We start from the raw sequence: 19,860 nt of genomic DNA on the forward strand, positions 1-19,860 counted from the left end.
CTAGTCGCCGCATTCCGGCACCTGTTCGGGTACACAGAGGGAGAATCCAGAATGTCCAAATTACCCAACAGCAGGTCTTTCGGGACTCGTGGAAGAAACCGGAACACCCGGAGGAAACCCACGCAAAAACGGGGCGAACGTGCAGACTCCACACAGACAGTGACCCAAGCCGGGAATCGAACCTAGGACCCTGGAGCTGTGAAGCAACAGTGCTACCCACTGTGCTACCGTAATTCAACCATTTCAGACCACATCATAAATTATAGGGTGGCCTTAATACACCTATGCCCATTTAGAAGCATGTATGATCAAAAGGAAGTTGAAAGCATTGCATTACAGAAATATAAATCCAGATTGTGCACTTTGATTGTTAATAGATTTAAGTTCAGTCTATAAAGGACCCAGAAAATTGTCTTTTTAAAAAAAAATAGATTTGGAGTTTGCATGGTAAATTCCAAATTACTTGTTCCTCTGGAGCTAAATTACTGTCTAACACAATTTATTACATCCAAGCCGAAATAAATGCTACAATGGTGTGACACTCCACCAATTAACTGAGTTTAGAATGAGGTTGCACAGACTTTGTCAGCCATTTGTCATTGATCTTGTGCAGGCCTTCGGGCTATCCATTGACAGATGTAGTGAAAAAAGGCCAGCCCTTCAACTTAAATAAAACGCCATTTAAACTGTTAAATGTTTTGTGTATTTAATTGAGCAACAACAAAACTTGTATTTTACCTGTAGCTAAAGGCTATTGTATGACCTGCATTGCAAACTCAAATCAAAATTGGAGGACATTAGAATTTTACTTGACAATACATTTGTTACTTACAATATGCTGTCTGAATATTACAGCTAGCTTATATCTCCTGGCATTGTGTATACTAGGCTACATACTTCATTTTATTGTTTAATTAAAGTGACGTTTTCTTGTTCGAAATGCAATTATTACTATCCTTTTGTGCTTAACTTCTTAATTTTAATTGGAACTGAATTTAATAGTCGAGAAGAACGAAACTCTAATCAGGAACTTCTGCAGTAATCTTCCTAAATTACTCAAGTCTCTGCTGGATATCTTTTCTCCTTGCGCATCTGGTTTTAAACTTTAAAAAAAGCAACAACCTGGATTTGTTGCTGTTTGGTATGGAACATTTTGTGTGTTACTTTAATTGTGGCACTGACTTGTTTAAAATAAATAGTGTTCCAAATAGGTAGAATATCACATGCCACACAATGCATTATCATGCTGAAGAGGTGAATTGGGTGTAAAGTGGCTTGTCCCTTTCGGCCTTAAATGTTTAATTACTCCAAATAGACGCACCCCGAGTAAATTTTTATGCCGCTGGTTTTCTAAGTTGGAAATGACTAGCTTTTTAATGCTTCTGTTTGAAAATATTTTTTTATTTTAAAAAAATATATATTTTTCTTAAGGTTTTGGAGAATTTTTCATAATAAAACAGTATTAACAATAGTAACAAAACAAAATAGAGTGAACATAGTGCAAAAAGAGAATAGACAATAACAATTAAATATACATTACCCACGTGACTCAGTCTTCCCACACCAGCCCAATGAAGCACTCACCCCCCCCCCCCCCCCCCCCTCACCTCCCCACCCCCCGACGGATTGCTGCTGCTGACATTTTAATTTTCCCAGAGAAAGTCGAAGCATCCGAGAGAACCCAAGCGTTGACCCTCTTAAGGCAAACTTTATTTTCTTGAGGTTGAGAAACCCAGCCATGTCATTAGCCCAAGTCTCTACACTCGGGGGCTTCGAGTCCCTCCACATTAATAAAATCTGTCTCCGGGCTACTAGGGAGGCAAAGGCCAAGACGTCGGCCTATTTCGCCCCCTGAACTCCCGGGTCTTCTGACACTCCAAAGATCGCTATCTCTGGACTCGGCACCACCCGTGTGTTAAGCACCTTGGACATTGCCCTCGCGAACCCCTGCCAGAACAATCTAAGCTCCGGACATGCCCAAAACATGTGGACATGGTTTGCTGGGCTGCCCCTGCATCTCGTACACCTGTCTTCTATCCCAAAAAACTTGCGCATTCTCGTTGACGTCATGTGTGCCCGGTGGACCACCTTAAATTGAATTAGACTGAGCCTGGCACATGATGAGGAGGAATTAACCCTGCCCAGGACCTCTGCCCACAGACCCGCTTCCAACTTCTTACCTAGCTCCTCCTCTCACTTGCCCTTGAGCTCCTCCACCGGGGTTTCCTCCGCCTCCTGTAGTTCCTGGTAGATATCCGACACCTTCCCCTCCCACACCCAGGTGCCGGAGACCACCCTGTCCTGCATCCTCAGTGGCGGCAGCGTTGGAAAGGCCACTACCTGTTTTTTCAGGACGGCTCGTACTTGCAGTTATTTAAAGGCATTTCCTGGCGGCAGATTGAATTTGCCCTCTAGCGCCTTCAAACTGGGAAAGGTTCCATCTATGAACAGATTCCCCATCCTTCTGATGCCTGCCCTCTGCCAACTCTGGCACCAACCATCCATCTTACCCGGGACAAACCTGTGGTTGTTACATATCGCGGCCCAGACCGACGCTCACTCCACCTTCTTGTACCTCCTCCACTGTCCCCAGATCCTCAGTGTCACCACCACCAGACTTGTGGAATAGCGGGTCGGCGAGAACAGCAAAGAAGCCGTTTTCAAAGCTCCCAGACTAGTACCTTTACATGGCGCCGCCTCCAGCTACCCCCATGCCGACCACGAATAACTCGCTCTTTCCCATGTTCAGTTTGTACCCTGAAAAACTACCAAAATCCCTCAGGATCCGCAGAACCTCCCCCATCCCCTCCAAAGGGTCTGAAATGTACAGGAGCAAATCATCCGATTTGCCAGCCCCCGCCAGTTCTGAAAATTTCTTATAAAATTCTACCTAGTAGCCGTCCGGCCCCGTGGCTTTACCTGATTGCATGCCCTCTATATACTTCAATTCAATCGGGGCCCCCAGCCTCTCCACCAGGTCCTCTTCCACCTTTGGAAACCTCAACTGGTCCAAAAATTGCCTCATCCCTTCCGCTCCCGCCGGGGGCTCCGACTCGTATAGTTTACTATAGAACTCCTTAAAGACTCCATTCCCCCCCCCCCCCAGATCCAAGACCGTATTACCCTCCTTATTCTTTGCTCCCCTGATTTCCCTGGCCGCCTCCCTCTTTCGCAGTTGGTGTGCCAGCATTCTGCTCGCTTTCTCCCCGTACTCATAGACTGCCCCCCTTTCCTTCCTCAGCAGTGCTACCGCTTTCCCAGTGGTCAACAGTTCAAACTCCGCCTGCAGACTCCGCCGCTCCCTCAGTTGCCCCGTTTCGGGGGCCTCCGCGAATCTCCTGTCCACTCGGAGTATCTCCTCCACCAGTCTCTCCCACTCCGCTCTTTCTCTCTTTTCCCTATGGGATCGAATTGAGATGAGCTCTGAAAATATTATTTTGTGACTATAGCGAAGTGCAACATTCAAATCATTTCTAATTATACACAATTTGGTAGTCCAGCAAAATCATTCTAGCCCACTTTTGACAGTATTGCATAAATGTTAACTAAAAGCATGTTGCTTGTTAAATTCTACAAACAAGCTGGATCTTCTGTCAAATAATATGTTTTCCTTTGAAGAAACAGTTTTGCTTTTGTGGTTTCAGCAAGGACATGAAATATTAGCTAAAGTACCGTTTCTGAAATAGCAAGTACTATAATCTACTTTTCAATTGTTATAGTATGGCCACCGAATTGACATCATTTTGGCGCAGTCGATCATCCATGTAAAGTTGTTTCAAATGAAAGCCTGGAGGAGATTTTTGTTTCTCCATTTAGACAGTTCATATTCATTGCTTTCTGTTTGCTTCCCTGTTTTTGATCATACGTTCACAAAATCTCGCTTTCACAGCCACATTTTGTTTCGTCAAACACTGCCTCTGGCTCCCACTCATTTTCACGTGAATTCCAGTTTAAATTCCATTTCTGTTGTATCAGATCCACCTATGATCACAGATATCTATATCACCTATAACATTGTCTGGTTCTGACAAAGGGGTATAGACCCGAAACACGAACCCAACTCCCATTTTCCATAGAGTCTGCCTGACCTGTGTTTCTATCATTTGTATATGCTTTGACATAAAAGAGTATGCAAATCAGACTAGCCTAAATAACAAAATAATTCTCAAAAGCTAGACATGTTTGTGTAACTTTAATGAACAGGTTGGTGGTTTATCTTTATTCAAAACAAAGGTGCCAGCTGTCATCTTAAGAAATAACAGCAAAATTGTTTTTATTTATTTGTTTATGGGATAGCAAAAGCCAGGGTTTATTGCCCACCCTTAATTGCACTTGGTTCATTAATTTTCTCACTTCTAACTCAATTATCATTTAAGCATAATTTTCACCTGCTTGGTCGAGACAAGTATGGACCCAAGTTTGTGCACCTACTTCAAGTTTTTATTAAACATAAAAGTTATCAAAGTAGGTATCTGTCACGCAATGATTATTGGTTCATTGTAGGTTGGCAGGAGGTTTCCAACTAAAACGATCCTGGTGAATGTTTTATGACCTTTCCCTGATAAATGTCATTGAAGTATTCCATATGTAGCTGTAATAAAGTGTACTGGCAGGGCTCCTAAGGTCTTCACTAATTGTGTAAATTGCTTTTAAGTTTTGAGCAACTTTTATTGGATAATGATCTGCTAAGAAGTGTTAGATCTTGTTGCAGTGTTTCATAAAATGAAGAGTCAGGTCTGAGGTGTTTCTTTAAAAAGTTAATTGGAAGGCAGATCAAATTGTGGCCATTAGCCTAGATCTGCCACCTTATAAATGAGTGCTGTCAGTGCTTTAATCCAGTGTAATACAATCATTAACTATATTTTGTTTAATTTAAAAAGTCACATTTTAGCGTAGTACTAGCTTAAGGCTGAGAGCTGAAAATAACCCATTTTCAATAGATATTCTCTCTCTATTTAATCAGATGCGTAGCTTAATCCAGATCATATTTTTTTTTTTTTTTTTTGAAAGTTACAGAAAGCATGAAGGATAAAAATAGCTCAAGACTTTTGTATTCAGCTGCTAAACAACTGAAACACAAAGAGAAAAGAATTGTAATTGCCCGGATTTTATGGGCAGCAGCGAAGGAATGCCACTCGCCACACTTACAGATACTCAATATTTTTTGTAGACTTTGGGGTGTCAACTTGTGATAATTAGAGTTAGATTTTCAATCCAGCATTCAGTGAGGGGATCTATGATTTTTAAAAAATAAACTTAAGAGTACCCAATTCATTTTTTCCAATTAAGGGGCAATTTAGTGTGGCCAATCCACCTACCCTGTACATCTTTGGGTTGTGGGGGCGAAACCCACGCAAACACTGGAAGAATGTGCAAACTCCACACGGACAGTGTCTCAGAGCCGGGATCGAACCTGAGACCTCGGCACCTTGAGGCAGCAGTGCTAACCACTGCAGCACCATGCTGCCCATGCAGGGGATCTATGATGTGTGATTAGTCTTCATTGGGTCATGCAGGGCAAGAAATTGAGATTGTTTGCTCTCATTTTTGTGTACCATGCTAGGAAACCAAAGGCAGTTTTAAGGGATTTATATTTGCATTGGTAAACATTAGAATTAAAGTACAGTTTCAGGTGGGTTTAATTTAATGTTTCTGTGCCTGGAAGGGACCTATAGTTAGTTTCATGCTGGACAAAGGTATTTGTGTGTATGTTTGGTGGTTGGGGGGGGGGGGGGTTGTTTCAGTTTCAACTGGGTTTCTGTTATGATAGAGGAGCTACTGCGTGAAGAGTAAATATAGTTGCTTGACAACTAGAGGCCCTTGTAAGGGAAAATAAACTTGCCTGTTCTTTTGTTTTAGCTGGTTTGTTCTTTAGTTTTAGCAGTCCTGTAGATAGACAGACGGTCAACCTCTTATCATCACTGGGTAGAAGGCAAAGCAGTGGGCATTGCCAGCTATAGTTTGGGCCGTCTGGCAAGGACACTAGTGGAGTGGGAGGATGAAAACTATTATCTGAGAGAAGACGTCCGAGTTGTGCTGCATGGAGCCACTGCCAGATCCTTCCCCTGCCCTTGGCCATTCATCACCCCACCCACACCCTGAATCTGGAGGATAGAGTGCTAGCCTGCTACGGCACGCTGCAAGCCCATTGGCCACACTCTAATCCGCAGTGTTATGATCTCAGTAGAAACCAGTAATGTATTTATTTATGTTTTTAGAATGTGTAAACCCAGATTTTTTTCTAGAAGAATGAAGTACAAGGTTCAAAGTATAAATCAAAAAAATTTTACTGAGCAAAAATCAAATACCATGAATATTCATAACTGCACTCTAGCTTAACTGGTCAGTTACATTCAAGATATTGAAAGTACAATAAACACAAGTTACTCGTTTTCTAAGCTGAATATCTTGCTCAAATATCCTTCTACATTCATTTGATTTGCACCACCTAAACCTGAGTCAGATATTTATCAAATTTAGAAGAATAGCCAATTGGTTTCGGTACTGCTTGAATGATTGATATAAGGGTTGAGATTTCATGGGCCGTCTGCTTACTTTCTCGTCGAATACAAGCTCCCCCGATAAAGGGGGCAGGGAACCCTAAACCATGTCGAGTTAAACTAGTTTGGTATCGACGCTGCTACTCTGTCGGATAGGCCACCTCCCTAACCCTGCTGGCTAAAGGTTTACCATGCCCCTGTTCGGAAGATTAGATGTGTTTAACGCCAATTTGGAAGATCGGACATCGTATACGGAAAGAATGCGCTACTTTTTCCGGACCAAAAGTATCACAGAGAAAGATCGGCAGACAGTCATTTTGCTAAATGCCTGCGGGGCTCATCCCTATGGTGTGGTACAAAGTCTCACCTACCCTGCGGTGTCTGATGCACATACTTTCGAGCAGCTAGTAACACTAGTGGGGCAGCATTTCAACCTGACACCATACGTAATTGTGCAGAGATATCGCTTTAATACAGCACAGAAGGACCCTGGGTGAATCCGTCAACGAGTTTTGTCCAAGATTACGAAAGATAGGCGAGTTCTGCGAATATGACAAGCCCCTGTCGGAAATGCAGCCCGACCGTTTGGGATGCGGTTTCAATAATGTACCTAGTCAAAAGAAAATGTTGGCCAAACCATTCCTAACTAAAGAAAACTGTTCAATGTTTCACTATCTCATAAGAGAGCTGAGCGAAGGGTGCAGGAAATCCAGGGAATGGCAGTCAACGCATAGGATCGTCTCCCGGCGATCACCCCATCCAATGGGCAGAGACCCGCTCTGGACCAAGCACTGTGCAGGCCCTGTCCATTGGTTGAAGACTGAGTCATCCCCCGACCGAATACCTCCCCAGAATCTGCAGACGGAGAACCAGACCGCTGTGGGGCCCCGACGAGAGTGCAAGCCGTAGGCCAGACGTTCAGGTGCCCCTGTGGCTAGCGCCCGCAACTTCTGTCTGGATGAACCAGAGGAGGAAGACTGCATGTAGCTCAACTGCATGGCGACGCCTTGGGTTGCCACCATCAAAATCGCAGTGTCAGTGAATGATATCTGTTGGATATGGAGCTTGATACTGGTGCTGCGTTTCCGTTGTAGGAAGGCAAACGTTCACCCACATTAAGAAAAGGATACAACACAAGGATTGAGGGACCCTGAGGCTCGATTGGCCACTTATACCGGCGTTTTATGGAGTATGCTGTCTGCCAGTGGTGAGCCAAATGTGTTTTTCACGCGAAAGGAGTGGTGTAGTTGGGCTATCGGGTGGACCGCGAGGGCTTATACCTGGTCTCATAGAAGGTGCGAGTCATTCAGCAGGCCCATGCCCCTATGAGCACCATGGAGCTTCGATCGTTTTTCGGATTAGTGAACTATTCCAAATCTCAAGACCTTCTGATCCCCTGCATCTACTTTTGAAGAAAAACCAAGAGTGGGTGTGGAGCAGGCTGCAGGAAACGGCTTACAGACAAGTGAAGAAACAGCTTTTGTCTTCCGCGTTGTTGACTCATGATATGTCGCCGTACGGCATTGGGGCCATTCTCATAGGATGGCAGATAGCAGGGATTGGCCAATGCTTTCGCTTCCCAGACGCTGTGTGGAAAAGGAGAACCTGGCACTGGTTTTCGCAGTAAGAAATTTCACCAATACTTGTACGGCCGCCACTTCACCATCATCACCAACCACAAACCGCTGCTCGGTCTGTTCAAGGAGGACTGGCCATTCCGCCTATCGCTTCTGCGAGGATGCAGCGGCGGGCCCTTTGGCCGCCCACAAGTACATAGAACATACAGTGCAGGAGCAGGCCATTCGGCCCATCGAGTCTGTACTGACCCATATTAAGCCCTCACTTCCACCCTATCCCTGTAACCCAATAACCCCTCCTAACCTTTTTGGACACTAAGGGCAATTTAGCATGGCTAATCCACCTAACCTGCACGTCTTTGGACTGTGGGAGGAAGCCGGAGAACCCGGAGGAAACCCACGCACACATGGGGAGAATGTGCAGACTCCTCACAGACAATGACCCAGCGGGGAATCGAACCTTGGACCCTGGCGCTGTGAAGCCATAGTGCTATGCACGTGTGCTACCATGCTGTCCAAGTACTCGTTCAAACATCAGCCGGGCACTCCCATTGTGCACTCCAATATGTTGAGCCAAATACCCTTGCCGAGTAGCTCTCCAACTCCTCCCAGGGTGGACGAAGTTGTCGCCATCCTTAACTTTATGCACTCGTTATCGGTGCATTTCGGTTTTGTGAGTGGACCCAAATGAACCCGGTTCTTTCAAATTTTATCACCTCATGTTGTATGGTGGCCAGCATAGACAGCTTCCAGGTGAATTGTGGACTTGCTCATCTAAGATGTCCGAATTTAGTGTGGAATACGGTGTCCTTCTTTGGGGTGCGTGTGTCATCATCCCACAAAGGGCCAGGGTTTGATCTTACAAGACCTCCACAAATGACAAGCAGGGGTGTCAAAAATGAAAATGTTAGCACGCAGCTATGTTTGGTGGCCGGACCTGAATGTTGATATTGGACTATTGGCCCAACAATGTGCCATCTGTCAGGAACGCCAGAAACTCCCGCCGGGCGCCCCCCTCCACCCTTGGGAATGGTCAGGGCGGCGTGAACCCGATTGCCTGCCAGTTTTGCCAGCCCGTTTCAGGACAATATTGTCAATCTGCATCTATCGCTGGCCCACTACCCAGCCCCACTGCTCGAACGGGGCAACACCCTTGCAGGTCCTGGTTGAGGTTCACCTTTCCCCCAATATCAGGGAAGACCATGTTAAGGCAGGTCCGAAGCCTCTGTCCCATCAGCATCTCAGCTGGGGCCACCCCAGTCACGGCGTGCAGGTGGTCTGGTAGCGAAACAGGAACTAGGCCAGCCTAGTGTCCATTGACCCCGAAGAATGTTTTTGTAACGCGAGTTTGAACGTCTGGACTGCCCTTTCTACGATCCCATTCGGAGATAGGTGGTACGGGGCAGTTCGATTTGAATGGGTTTTACGCTGTTCGTCCTCAGAAACCCAAAGAACTCTCCGCTCATAAAAGGCGTGACATTGTTTATGACTAACACCTCGGGTATGCCTCGGGTAAAAAAAGACAACCGCAGCTTCTCAATCGTTGCCCTGGAAATGGTTGTCCCATCTTGTGGACCTCCAGCCATTTGGAATGGGTGTCGATTAGGAGGAGGGACATCTAACCCTGAAACGGGCTGGCAAAACTGGTGGGCCTCCGCGTACCTCCTATCCACCCTCATCATCTCCCCCACCAACCTCTCCCTCTCTCTCCTCTCCCACCTCTCCTCTCCCTCCTCTCCCACCTCCTCTCTCTCCTCTCCCACCTCTCCTTGTGTGCCCTAATGGAGACCAGCTCTCCTCTGACCACCGCCTTCAGCTCCTCCCAGACCATCCCTATTTGCACCTCCCCATTGTCATTAGCCTCCAGGTATCTCTCTGTACACTTTCGGACCCGCCCGCTTACCTCCTCGTCCGCCAGCAACCCCAACTCTAGGCGCCACAGTGGGTGCTGGTCCTTCTCCTCCCGCAACTCGAGGTCCACCCAGTGCGGAGCATGATCAGAAATGGCTATCGCCGAGTACTCCGTATCCTCCACCCTCGGAATCAGCACCCTGCTCATGACAAAAAAGTCAATCCGGGAGTAGGCCTTGTGGGCATGGGAGAAGAATGAAAATTCCCTGGCCCCGGCCTCGCAAACCTCCACGGATCCACTCCTCCCATCTGGTCCTTGGCCGCCGCCGGCGTCCTGCCCGTCCTAGACCTAGAGCGATCCAATGCCGGGTCCAGCACAGTGTTGAAATCTCCCTCCATTATCAGGCCCCCTGTCTCCAGGTCCGGAATCCGGCCCAGCATACGCCGCATGAACCCTGCATCGTCCCAATTCGGGGCATATACATTGACCAACACCACCCGCTCCCCCTGCAGCTTGCCACTTACCATCACATACCTACCGCCACTGTCTGCCACAATGCTCGACGCCTCGAATGACACTCTCTTCCCCACCAAGATCACCACCCCCCGATTTTTGCATCCAAACCCGAGTGAAACACCTGCACTACATACCCCTTTCTCAACCTTACCTTATCCGCCTCCCTCAGGTGCATCTCCTGAAGCATGGCCACATCCGCCTCCAGCTTGACCGGCCCATTCAGTCCCCTTACATTCCAGGTTATCAGGGGGTTACTTGCCCCTCTCTCCCACCGACTAGCCATAGCCTTTCCTAGGCCAACCACGTGCCCGCGCCCCCCGCACGGCCCATTCCCCACAGCAGCAGACCCCCGCCAGCTCCTCTTTGGCCATTCCAGCAGCAACCTGGTCTCCCCCCCCCCCCCCCCCCCCCCCCCCCCCCCCCCCCCCCAGCTAGGTCCCCCACCCTCTATGCATTGCTCTCCCCATTGCACTCCCGTAAGTCAGCTGACTCCTGCTGACCCCGGCCACTCCTGCCGCTCCCCCGACCCCCCCCCCCCCCCCCCCCCGCCAGTGTGGAACACTCCCTCCCCCCCCCCCCCCCCCCCCCTGTCCACCAGCGGGATCACAACCATTCCACTCCCAGCACGGGAGAAAAAGCCCGCGCTTCCCAGCTCCGGCCCCACCCCTGCAGCCCTAAACGCGGGAAAAAGCCCGCGCTTTCCACTCGCCCGGCGCCCCCCCTCCTCTGGAGCCGCCCCCTTTCCAGGCCCGGTCCCACTACCCCCAACTCAGGCCTCTTCCTGCCCCCCTCCCCCCGCAGGGCCCCATCTCCCCTACCGACCATCAACCCCCCAAACAGTTTACCTACCACCCCGCCCCACGAGCCGCCCGGCGGACCTAATCAAAACAATGCCCAATCAACCCCCAAAAAACAAAGAACCCCCCCTCGAAACAAAACCCAACAATCCCCAACCATCCCTCCACCACGACCCCTCATCCCCGACGCTGACCCTTAGTCTGAGTCCATTTTTCTGCCTGAACAAAGGCCCACGCCTCCTCCGGGGACTCAAAATAATGGTGTCGATCCTTATAGGTGGCTCACAGACGCGCCGGCTGCAGCATACTGAACTTCACCCCCTTCCTGTGCAGCACTGCCTTCGCCCGGTTGTAACCGGCCCTCTTCTTCGCCACCTCCATGCTCCAATCCTGGTAAATCCGGACCTCCGCGTTCTCTCACCTGCTGCTTCGCTCCTTCTTGGCCCACCTTAACACACACTCTCGATCAGCAAACCGGCGGAATCGCACCAGCACCGTCCGCGGCGGCTCGCTGGGCATGGGCCTCCTCGCCAGCACTCGGTGGGCCCCCTCCAGCTCCAAGGGCCCCTGAAAGGCCCCGCTCCCATCAGCGAATTCAGCATGGTGACCACGTAGGCCCCCATGTCCGATCCCTCCAGCCCCTCCGGGAGACCCAGGATCCGCCGATTTTTCCTCCTCGACCGCTTCTCCAACTCGTCGAACCTCGCCTGCCATTTCTTGTGGAGCGCCTCGTGCGCCTCCACCTTCACCACCAGGCCCAGGATCTCGTCCTCGTTCTCCGAGACCTTCTGCCGGACCTCCCGGATCGCCGCCCCTTGGGCCGCCTGGGTCTCCAGCAGCTTATCGATTGAAGCCTTCATTGGCTCCAGCAGCTCTGCTTCAGTTCCTTAAAACAACGCTGGAGAAGCTCCTGCTGCTCTTGCGCCCACTGCCTCCATGCTGCTTGGTCTCCGCCCGCCGCCAACTTGGTCCTCCTCCCTCGCACCTTTCTTTGCTTCAATGCCACTTTTTTAATCGCCCCGCTCCTGGTCCAATCCATACACTATCGGGGGAATGTTGCTGTCCCCTTCCCACACCGGGAAACGTCGAACAAGCGCCGTTACGTGCCCCAAAAAGAGCCCAAAAGTCTGTTTTTAGCGGGAGCTGCCGACCGTGCGACTTAGCTCCGCATAGCCGCAACCGGAAGTCATCATTGAAAGAATTGAGACCTAGACAATATTATGGAGGATGCATTAACCGGAAAAAGTCCTTGCTCTTCAATATTAATTAAGAACTTGAACATCCCTTTGATTAGTATTGAAAAGTATTATTTAGTCTAGCAATTCCTTGGGTCTCCTTGGTTTGATCTCAAGGGAAGTAGATCCTTAATGGATGACTTGCTCTGTTTTCCTAAATAGCCACAACATGCCAGTAGCATTTTAATCTGGAGCAACAACTTTTTATTTATGACTTGCCCATAAGGATGGGACTTCCAGCAAAATGATTTGGGTTTGGGAGATTTTATTTTTACCCGTCTTTATGTTTAGGTGAAGCATTTCCAAGCCCTAGCCATTCTGTTCTTATGGCCTATAAAGTTTTGTTAGAATTGTTTACAAATTTATTGGTGAACATCTTTCCATTTATCATGTTTCATGTTTAGGATTGAAGTTGGACATTGAGAATTAATATCAGTAAATTCAGCATTATCGTCCCATTATTGTGCAATTCTCACTGAGGTTTATAAGGCACATAACTAAAATGTCTGTTTGTCTTGTATTTAATTGAGATTCGTAATAGCTGTAAGATTTAATCCATGGGGTACAACTCCAAAGAACTGCTTGGCTAATGAAAATCAAGTTATGTATTTCACCTGAATTTGTCCAAACTGTATCTAAATGATTTTGTCTAAGCAACCCTTCATCTTCCAGTGATAACCTCTTCACGCTCAGAAACAACTTTTCATGTGCAACAAAAGACTGAATGAATGGATCAGGAAAAAGGCCTATAATGTATTGATGTTTATTCTAATGGGCTATGCACAATTTGCATGGTCCTGGGCCAATTCTGTAATTAATTTCTTAAGTATGACAAATGACTCCAGAGAATGCTTGCAAAAGGAGAAAGCTACATAATTTCATGCCATTGTAGGTAATCAAGTGGAAAACTGGAGAACATCATTCCAATATGACTCACTTCCAGCATGTTGTAATTTACAGACAACTTGCAATTCAACTTGACCACGCAGTTCGACATCCAGAATAGACCCAAGACTTAACAAGCACTTCTCTGCAATCCTCAAGCAAAACTAAATCCTAGCCTGAAGTAAAGCCATAAAAATCAGAAAATTGCTTATAAAGAGGGGTAATAATATATAAATCGTTCAAATGTCTATCCATTATACATATGAATGATTTTTTAAGTCACCTTTAGCTCGATCTCACAAAATATTCAAGATAGAACTATATTTAATGAATACAGTTTCCCTACACAAATTTTCAGGAAAGAGACACTCCGTTCTTTCCTAGCTGCCTTCCCTTGGTAATGCACTCTGTCAACTAGTGGTACATGATAACTTGAGACTCAAACATCTCTACAGCCTCTGTTAATGCTATTCCATATAGGACAACCGAATGGGTATTTAAGCCTCTTCTTGTTTCATAAATTATATTTTTCTCTATCCTCTCCTGTCCCGTCCCACCCCAGACCCAAGGTACGTATATAAAACTCATTGTCGTTATGAAGCACTTCATTGAGTGTGCTGGACAAGAGCCATTTAAATGTAGGTGAGTTAAAATAATAGCTAAAATTGGTTTCAAAACCCATGGCCTGTGAATCGGGGACCAGTGCCACCACCTTTTGAGCTGTTAAGTGGCATTACAAATTTTCAAAGGGTTCATTTTATAAGCCATTTCATTCTTTTTTTTTTAAGCTTAAGGCTTAATCAACAATTGCCTTTAGTAAGAACCAACTCGGTGCTCAACAGTTTTATAGGATCAGTATTATTTTACTGGTAAGCAGAAATGAGTGTTCAATATTTTTGTACAATGTGTTAATGACCGGCCTTAATGGTTAAATCAAATATGGCAAATGAGCAAGAAAGCAATTTTAAAAAATTGTTCCAACATGGTTAAGTTTGTTTTTCTGATATGCTTGTGTGCGATTGATGATATATAGCTCTTTGTCTTATCATCCATTACTGACTTTTGCATCTGTATTTGCACTCATTTCCCATAATAAGCATTTTAAACAGCTTCTACCAAATTGCAGCAGTCAGTTGTAACACACTTGGAAAAGGGGAATGAGATTTGCAAATGATAAATGGGGAAGTTGACTACCTAACTAATAAAGATTTGTCTTAATCAAGTATGATTTGTCAGAACAGGAGCGCACCAGGGTCAGGGCAGAAGCAATGAATAATACAGCATTCACAGGAGGGAAGGACCACAGAAATGCGTAATAAATATGCTGTGATTACCCAGTGCTAATTCATATTCAGAGGATGAATTATTTCAGGCCAGTCACGAAAATGCTGAGGCCTGCCAGCCTTGATAGAGCTGTTTAAGCTTGTGAAAAAGTTATTTTTTTCCCCCCCTTTTTTACAAAAGAAATTCTTTCAAGTGTGTATCTTCAAGCCTGTCGTTACCTTGACTATAGTTATTTAGAAGGTAGAGCTCTAGAGTCATCTATGTCACGGCTGCACTTTCTGCTTGTGGCTGTTCTCCTTGCAAAAAGGGCCAAAGTTCGTCAGTTGTGCTGCATGCTGAATAAAAAAAAACTCTTGCAAAATTGATGATGGCCCCAATTATTTATCTGTGCAGACAGTCAGAGTGAAACAGATGCCACTGTGCCCCACACCAGGATGAAATTAATGTATGATGTTTTGATCCCTATGTGTCAAGACAACAATTCATTTTGCGATATTCCAGCGGACATGCTTCTTTTCCTTGTTTATTGACTTCACTAGTCATTGACTATGAGGAAAAAACACAATTCATCAAAGTGACAATGTTTTACCCTCAATTACTGTCTGTGGCATTGTCACATTTGCTGGTAGAAATAGATTGAATCATTAGAACCAAGGTGAAGATGTCAACTCTGCAGCCAAACGAAACAGACAAAAACCTAATTAACCAACCTGCTTTGAATCAGCAGTATTTAATGGCATTTGTTTTCCTTTTTTAAAAAAAAAGAGGTATCAGATCATCTTGAAACATTTTTCCTGGTGTATTCTTTTTAACACAAAAACTCTTAAAATGCATTGAACCTTTAGGGAAGCATTACACTCTTCGAAATCCCATGAGGCAAACCAGCACCGAAGAAATACCTTAATGGGAACATCAATTACTAGTCAAATATCTGAAAAAAATATTTATCCTGCTACATCTGTCATTGTTAGCTCCAACATTTAACACTTTCACAAACTCAGTAAGAACTGTATCATCAAGTTTTGTTTAGTGCTAGGTAATTAAGTTTTGATTTGTTTTAATAATTGCCATTTGAAAAAGAAGTGCAAAGAAAATTGAATTTCACGTGCTTCTTGCTTCAAGGACATAAAATTATTGATTTTGATGGAGCACTTCTGCAAATCTATTAATATCTTCAGAAAATTGAATTCAAGATCAATTATAGAATATCTGCCAGTTCTTCATTTAAATATATTTAGGAGAATTGAAACAAGATAAATAGATGTTTCCACACTTCCACATTGATTGTTAAATTGAATGGTTGGAATGTGCATAATCCCCTAAATTATGGTGAAACATAAGATTTATTTTTATTAACTCCCTCAAGGACAAGCTTCTTTCTTTTTTATCTTCCAGTCTTGCTGCAAATCGCTTTCTGCTTCTAAAAATTATTAAATATCTCCCGCAGTCTTTTTTGTTTCACACAGTTAGCTTATGTGTATATTATAGAATGGTATAGAAGCTTGCTTACTTTTAGTAACATTAACTTAATTCCTATTGTCCTTACAGGAGCTCTGCTTCAGTGTAAATTGCAGAGAAGAGAGGCACTGAAGTTATATAATTCTTGAGATTTTATGAAAGTAGGTTTAGGTTCAATCTCACTGCTCTGCTCACAAAACAGATTTGAATGTTTACTTTTCTTGGCTTTTACCATTCAGTGTGTAACTTTGTGATCATTACCTTTGGATTACAGAACAAATTGGACAGGGGATCCTGGAGAACCTGCATCATGACAAAGAAAAGATCCAACGAGCTCGGGAGAGGGTGAGTTTGAGATACACAACTAACAGTGGTTGCAGTCAGTCACAGCAGATCTTTCAGTGATTTTCTTTTTAAGCATGTTGCATGTTTTAAAATAAATTTTACAGATTGAAAATGCTTCTTTTGGCTAAATGGAAACAGCCAATCTTCGCATTCAATTTGAAGTTCGAAATATGCCAGTTTATAATCTTCCTTTCTGCCAACATGGGGACAAGAGAAACAATATTAATTTTTCAAACAGCAGAAACCTTTGTGTGAATATGGCTGTTTTACAGTTTGTTTTCTCCATATACCCTCAGATTAGTAAATGTAATTTAGCTTTTGCTAATTTTTTTAATTGCCCGGCACAATGTGGAAAATCTAAAATGGCTCAACTTTCTGGTAATTTTAACAGAAACACATATACAAGATGCTACCTTGTTGACAGGCAATAGATTTCTACAACTTTTCGAAAACCCTTGCCAATTAAATTACTATAAGTATCTTAGCACATATTTATTCAGCTGTACAGATTTAAAAGTCATCTCGCTATATGGAATCTAGTTTATGTGCGAATGTATAATCCATATTGATTTGTTTTAAACTTGAGCATTGCTAAATATATCTTTTTTCATGAGCAAACATAACTCTCCAAATGGGCATCTATATTTCACAAAGAGTCTTAAGTATTCGCAAGCACTATTCTTTTTTGATTCGCCATTTGAGTGGGTGTTATGTGAGATTTTCCTATATGTCGTCTTGCCTATATATCATATACTACTTTGTGCTCTATATACCTCTGGTCTCCTGAAAGAGGTGCTGCAAACCTTTCGATACAAGATCACAGGATAGTGTTTCCTTAAATTGATTACTTTTTTATCGCCGTTTCCTATTTCCTTCATTATTGTCTAATTTACCTCATGTGCCACCGGGGCTTATAGCATTGAGGTCAGCATACTTCAGCAGAGGTGTGCTGACCTGTACAGGTTGGTCACATGACCTCTATGTATGTCCACAATTTTTGACTTTCCTTAGCTCACATTTTAAATTTTCAAATTGTGTGGTATCTGCTTTTGAGTTTTTTCCAATTCAACGATTGTACGAACGCCATGTGAGAGCGACAGAAGAATTATAAACCCATCCTTTTGTTCATTCCATAATCCTAACATTTAGAGAGAGAATGTTTTATATTTGCTTATTTCTACAAAAAATGCCAAAGTAAGAAGTAGCTGCCAACATTCAAATTAAGCAGCTCACTTTTAGACTCATCAGTAGATCTTTTAATACACTTTTGGGTACGAGTGCATTCTTAATGAGGCTTTGCCTTTTTCCTGAAGAAGGAGAAAGGCAGGGCAGCACGGTGGCGCAGTGGTTTAGCCCTGCAGCCTCACGGCGCCGAGGTTCAGGTTCGATCCTGGCTCTGGGTCACTGTCCGTGTGGAGTTTGCACATTCTCCCCGTGTTTGCGTGGGTTTCGCCCCCACAACCCAAAGATGTGCAGGGTAGGTGGATTGGCCACGCTAAATTGCCCCTTAATTGGAAAAAATGAATTGGGTACTCTAAATTTATTTTTAAAAAGAAGGAGAAAGGCGGAATGAGAAGACACCATTTTCATTGCAAAGATATTTTTGCAACACACTAACTTCTTATGTATTGTAGGTCATCACCTTTTAAGTGTTAAACCTGTTCCTTGTTTGCCAAATGATTTTTATTAAAGTCTCCTTAAATGCAAAATATAAATGATCAAAGTTACCTCCTGTCAAGATTTTTTTAAATGGCAAATGTTGGAAATACGCACCAGATTTGTCATCAGAAAAGAGAAAGTTTCATTTCTGTATTGAGATTGTCGACTCTTCGTCATAAGTAAAAAGATTGATTTTGGATTTGATTTTCTAGCTGAGCCATACCTATTTCTTGATAGAATACTGTTGGCTTTCTTCTAAAAGTATAAAAATGGACTCACATCAGTGACAGTATGAACCTGTTTAAAGATGATCATTGTCTTATGAAATAAATATTTTGTCTTATTCTGCTGTGTAACCCCTTCCTCACTCTTGTTGTCAGCTGCGTGAAACTGATACAAACCTCGGTAAGAGTTCCAGGGTTTTGACAGGAATGTTGCGAAGGTAAGGTCAAGGTAGGAATCTGTTGTGCTTTTTCTATAAATAACCTACCCCTCTCCCTTGGATGAAGTGCTCCCAGTGCACAAGTGTGATAGAATTGTGTTGTGTTTTCCACCTTGAATAAACTGATTGTGCCCAATGAACAACATTGCTATATTAGTTGAAAAGAATATCAAAGTCATCAGAACACTCTTTGCACACACACATTTTTAAGAAGTTCATCACTCTACTTGCTGCACAACTACTTACATACTAATTATCACCCTGGTGTGAGCCCATAGTACCTGTCTTGCACACTTTGATACCGACTGTGCCTTCTGCAGGATGGTCTCCTAGTGGCTGCAGCATGGCAGCTGGAAGGGTGTCATGGCTCAGGCGAGGGTCTTTAAGATGCTTGTGGTTGGAAACTATTAGGGCTCAGGCCTAGGAATAATCTGGTCCAGCTGGCTTTGTGTTGGCAGGGTGGACACTGGTTGAGAGATTGGTCCAACTATGCATTCATAGTTAGAGGAGGCAAGATGTTCTATTCCCATTGCTACCAGGCTCAGCACTCCCCGTAGGTTTCCTGGCCCTCAAGGATTGTCCTAGAGTCGTTAGGAATTAAACATTCATCTCCAGGATAGTGCTGCAAAAAGAATATAGTATCATTTTTTAAAAAGTGTTTTTGCTATTTTCATTGGCCACTTTTGTTAATTAGTTATAAAAATTGTGGACGTGGGTGAGGTGGAAACCTGTTTGACTGGGCAAGGTGGTCAGAGACCAGAGGTCACTTCCTGAGGTGAAGCTTCCTGGCATACATCCAGTCAGAGTTGGCAACCCACGGTCCCACTGATCTATGTGAGAGCTGATAGTATGACATTGGTGTGGTGATATGCATCACTGTAAATACACAAAGGGTTAATGTAAATACAGATAGTTGACAGTAACTTTGCAATTTAAAAAAAAAAGTATTTAAAAAAAAAAGACAAATTTTAATTAATTGACGCAATGTCAGTTAGAGGGGTGCTGTGCTCTGACTGTGAGATGTGGCAGGTCCGGGAGGCTTCCAGCGTCCCGGATGGCTTCATCTGCAGAAAGTGTACCCAACTGCAGCTCCTCACAGACCGCATGGTTCGGTTGGAGCAGCAATTGGATGCACTTAGGAGCATGCAGGTGGCGGAAAGCGTCATAGATCGCAGTTATGTAAATATGGTCACACCCAAGGTGCAGGCAGAGAAATGGGTGACCACCAGAAAGGGCAGGCAGTCAGTGCAGGAATCCCCTGTGGTTGTCCCCCTCTCGAACAGATATACCCCTTTGGATACTGTCGGGGG

At 44.6% G+C, this 19,860-nt stretch overlaps 1 protein-coding gene across 4 annotated transcripts in view; it reads left to right on the forward strand.

The window, feature by feature from the left end:
- The window catches only part of vti1a (vesicle transport through interaction with t-SNAREs 1A), a 464,254-nt gene that overhangs the window by 219,031 nt on the left and 225,363 nt on the right, over positions 1-19,860 (forward strand). For 2 of the 4 annotated variants that reach the window (XM_072479371.1, XM_072479373.1), the window contains 2 exons: positions 16,379-16,449; positions 18,489-18,561. In XM_072479371.1, coding sequence (XP_072335472.1) covers positions 16,379-16,449; positions 18,489-18,554 — 137 coding nt within the window. In that variant the 3' untranslated portion in view covers positions 18,555-18,561. The remainder of the gene's footprint in view (positions 1-16,378; positions 16,450-18,488; positions 18,562-19,860) is intronic. The other 2 variants (XM_072479368.1, XM_072479369.1) reach the window with 1 other exon arrangement.

Source organism: Scyliorhinus torazame, chromosome 16, assembly GCF_047496885.1.
Source record: "Scyliorhinus torazame isolate Kashiwa2021f chromosome 16, sScyTor2.1, whole genome shotgun sequence".
Classification (NCBI taxonomy): Eukaryota; Metazoa; Chordata; class Chondrichthyes; order Carcharhiniformes; family Scyliorhinidae; genus Scyliorhinus; species Scyliorhinus torazame.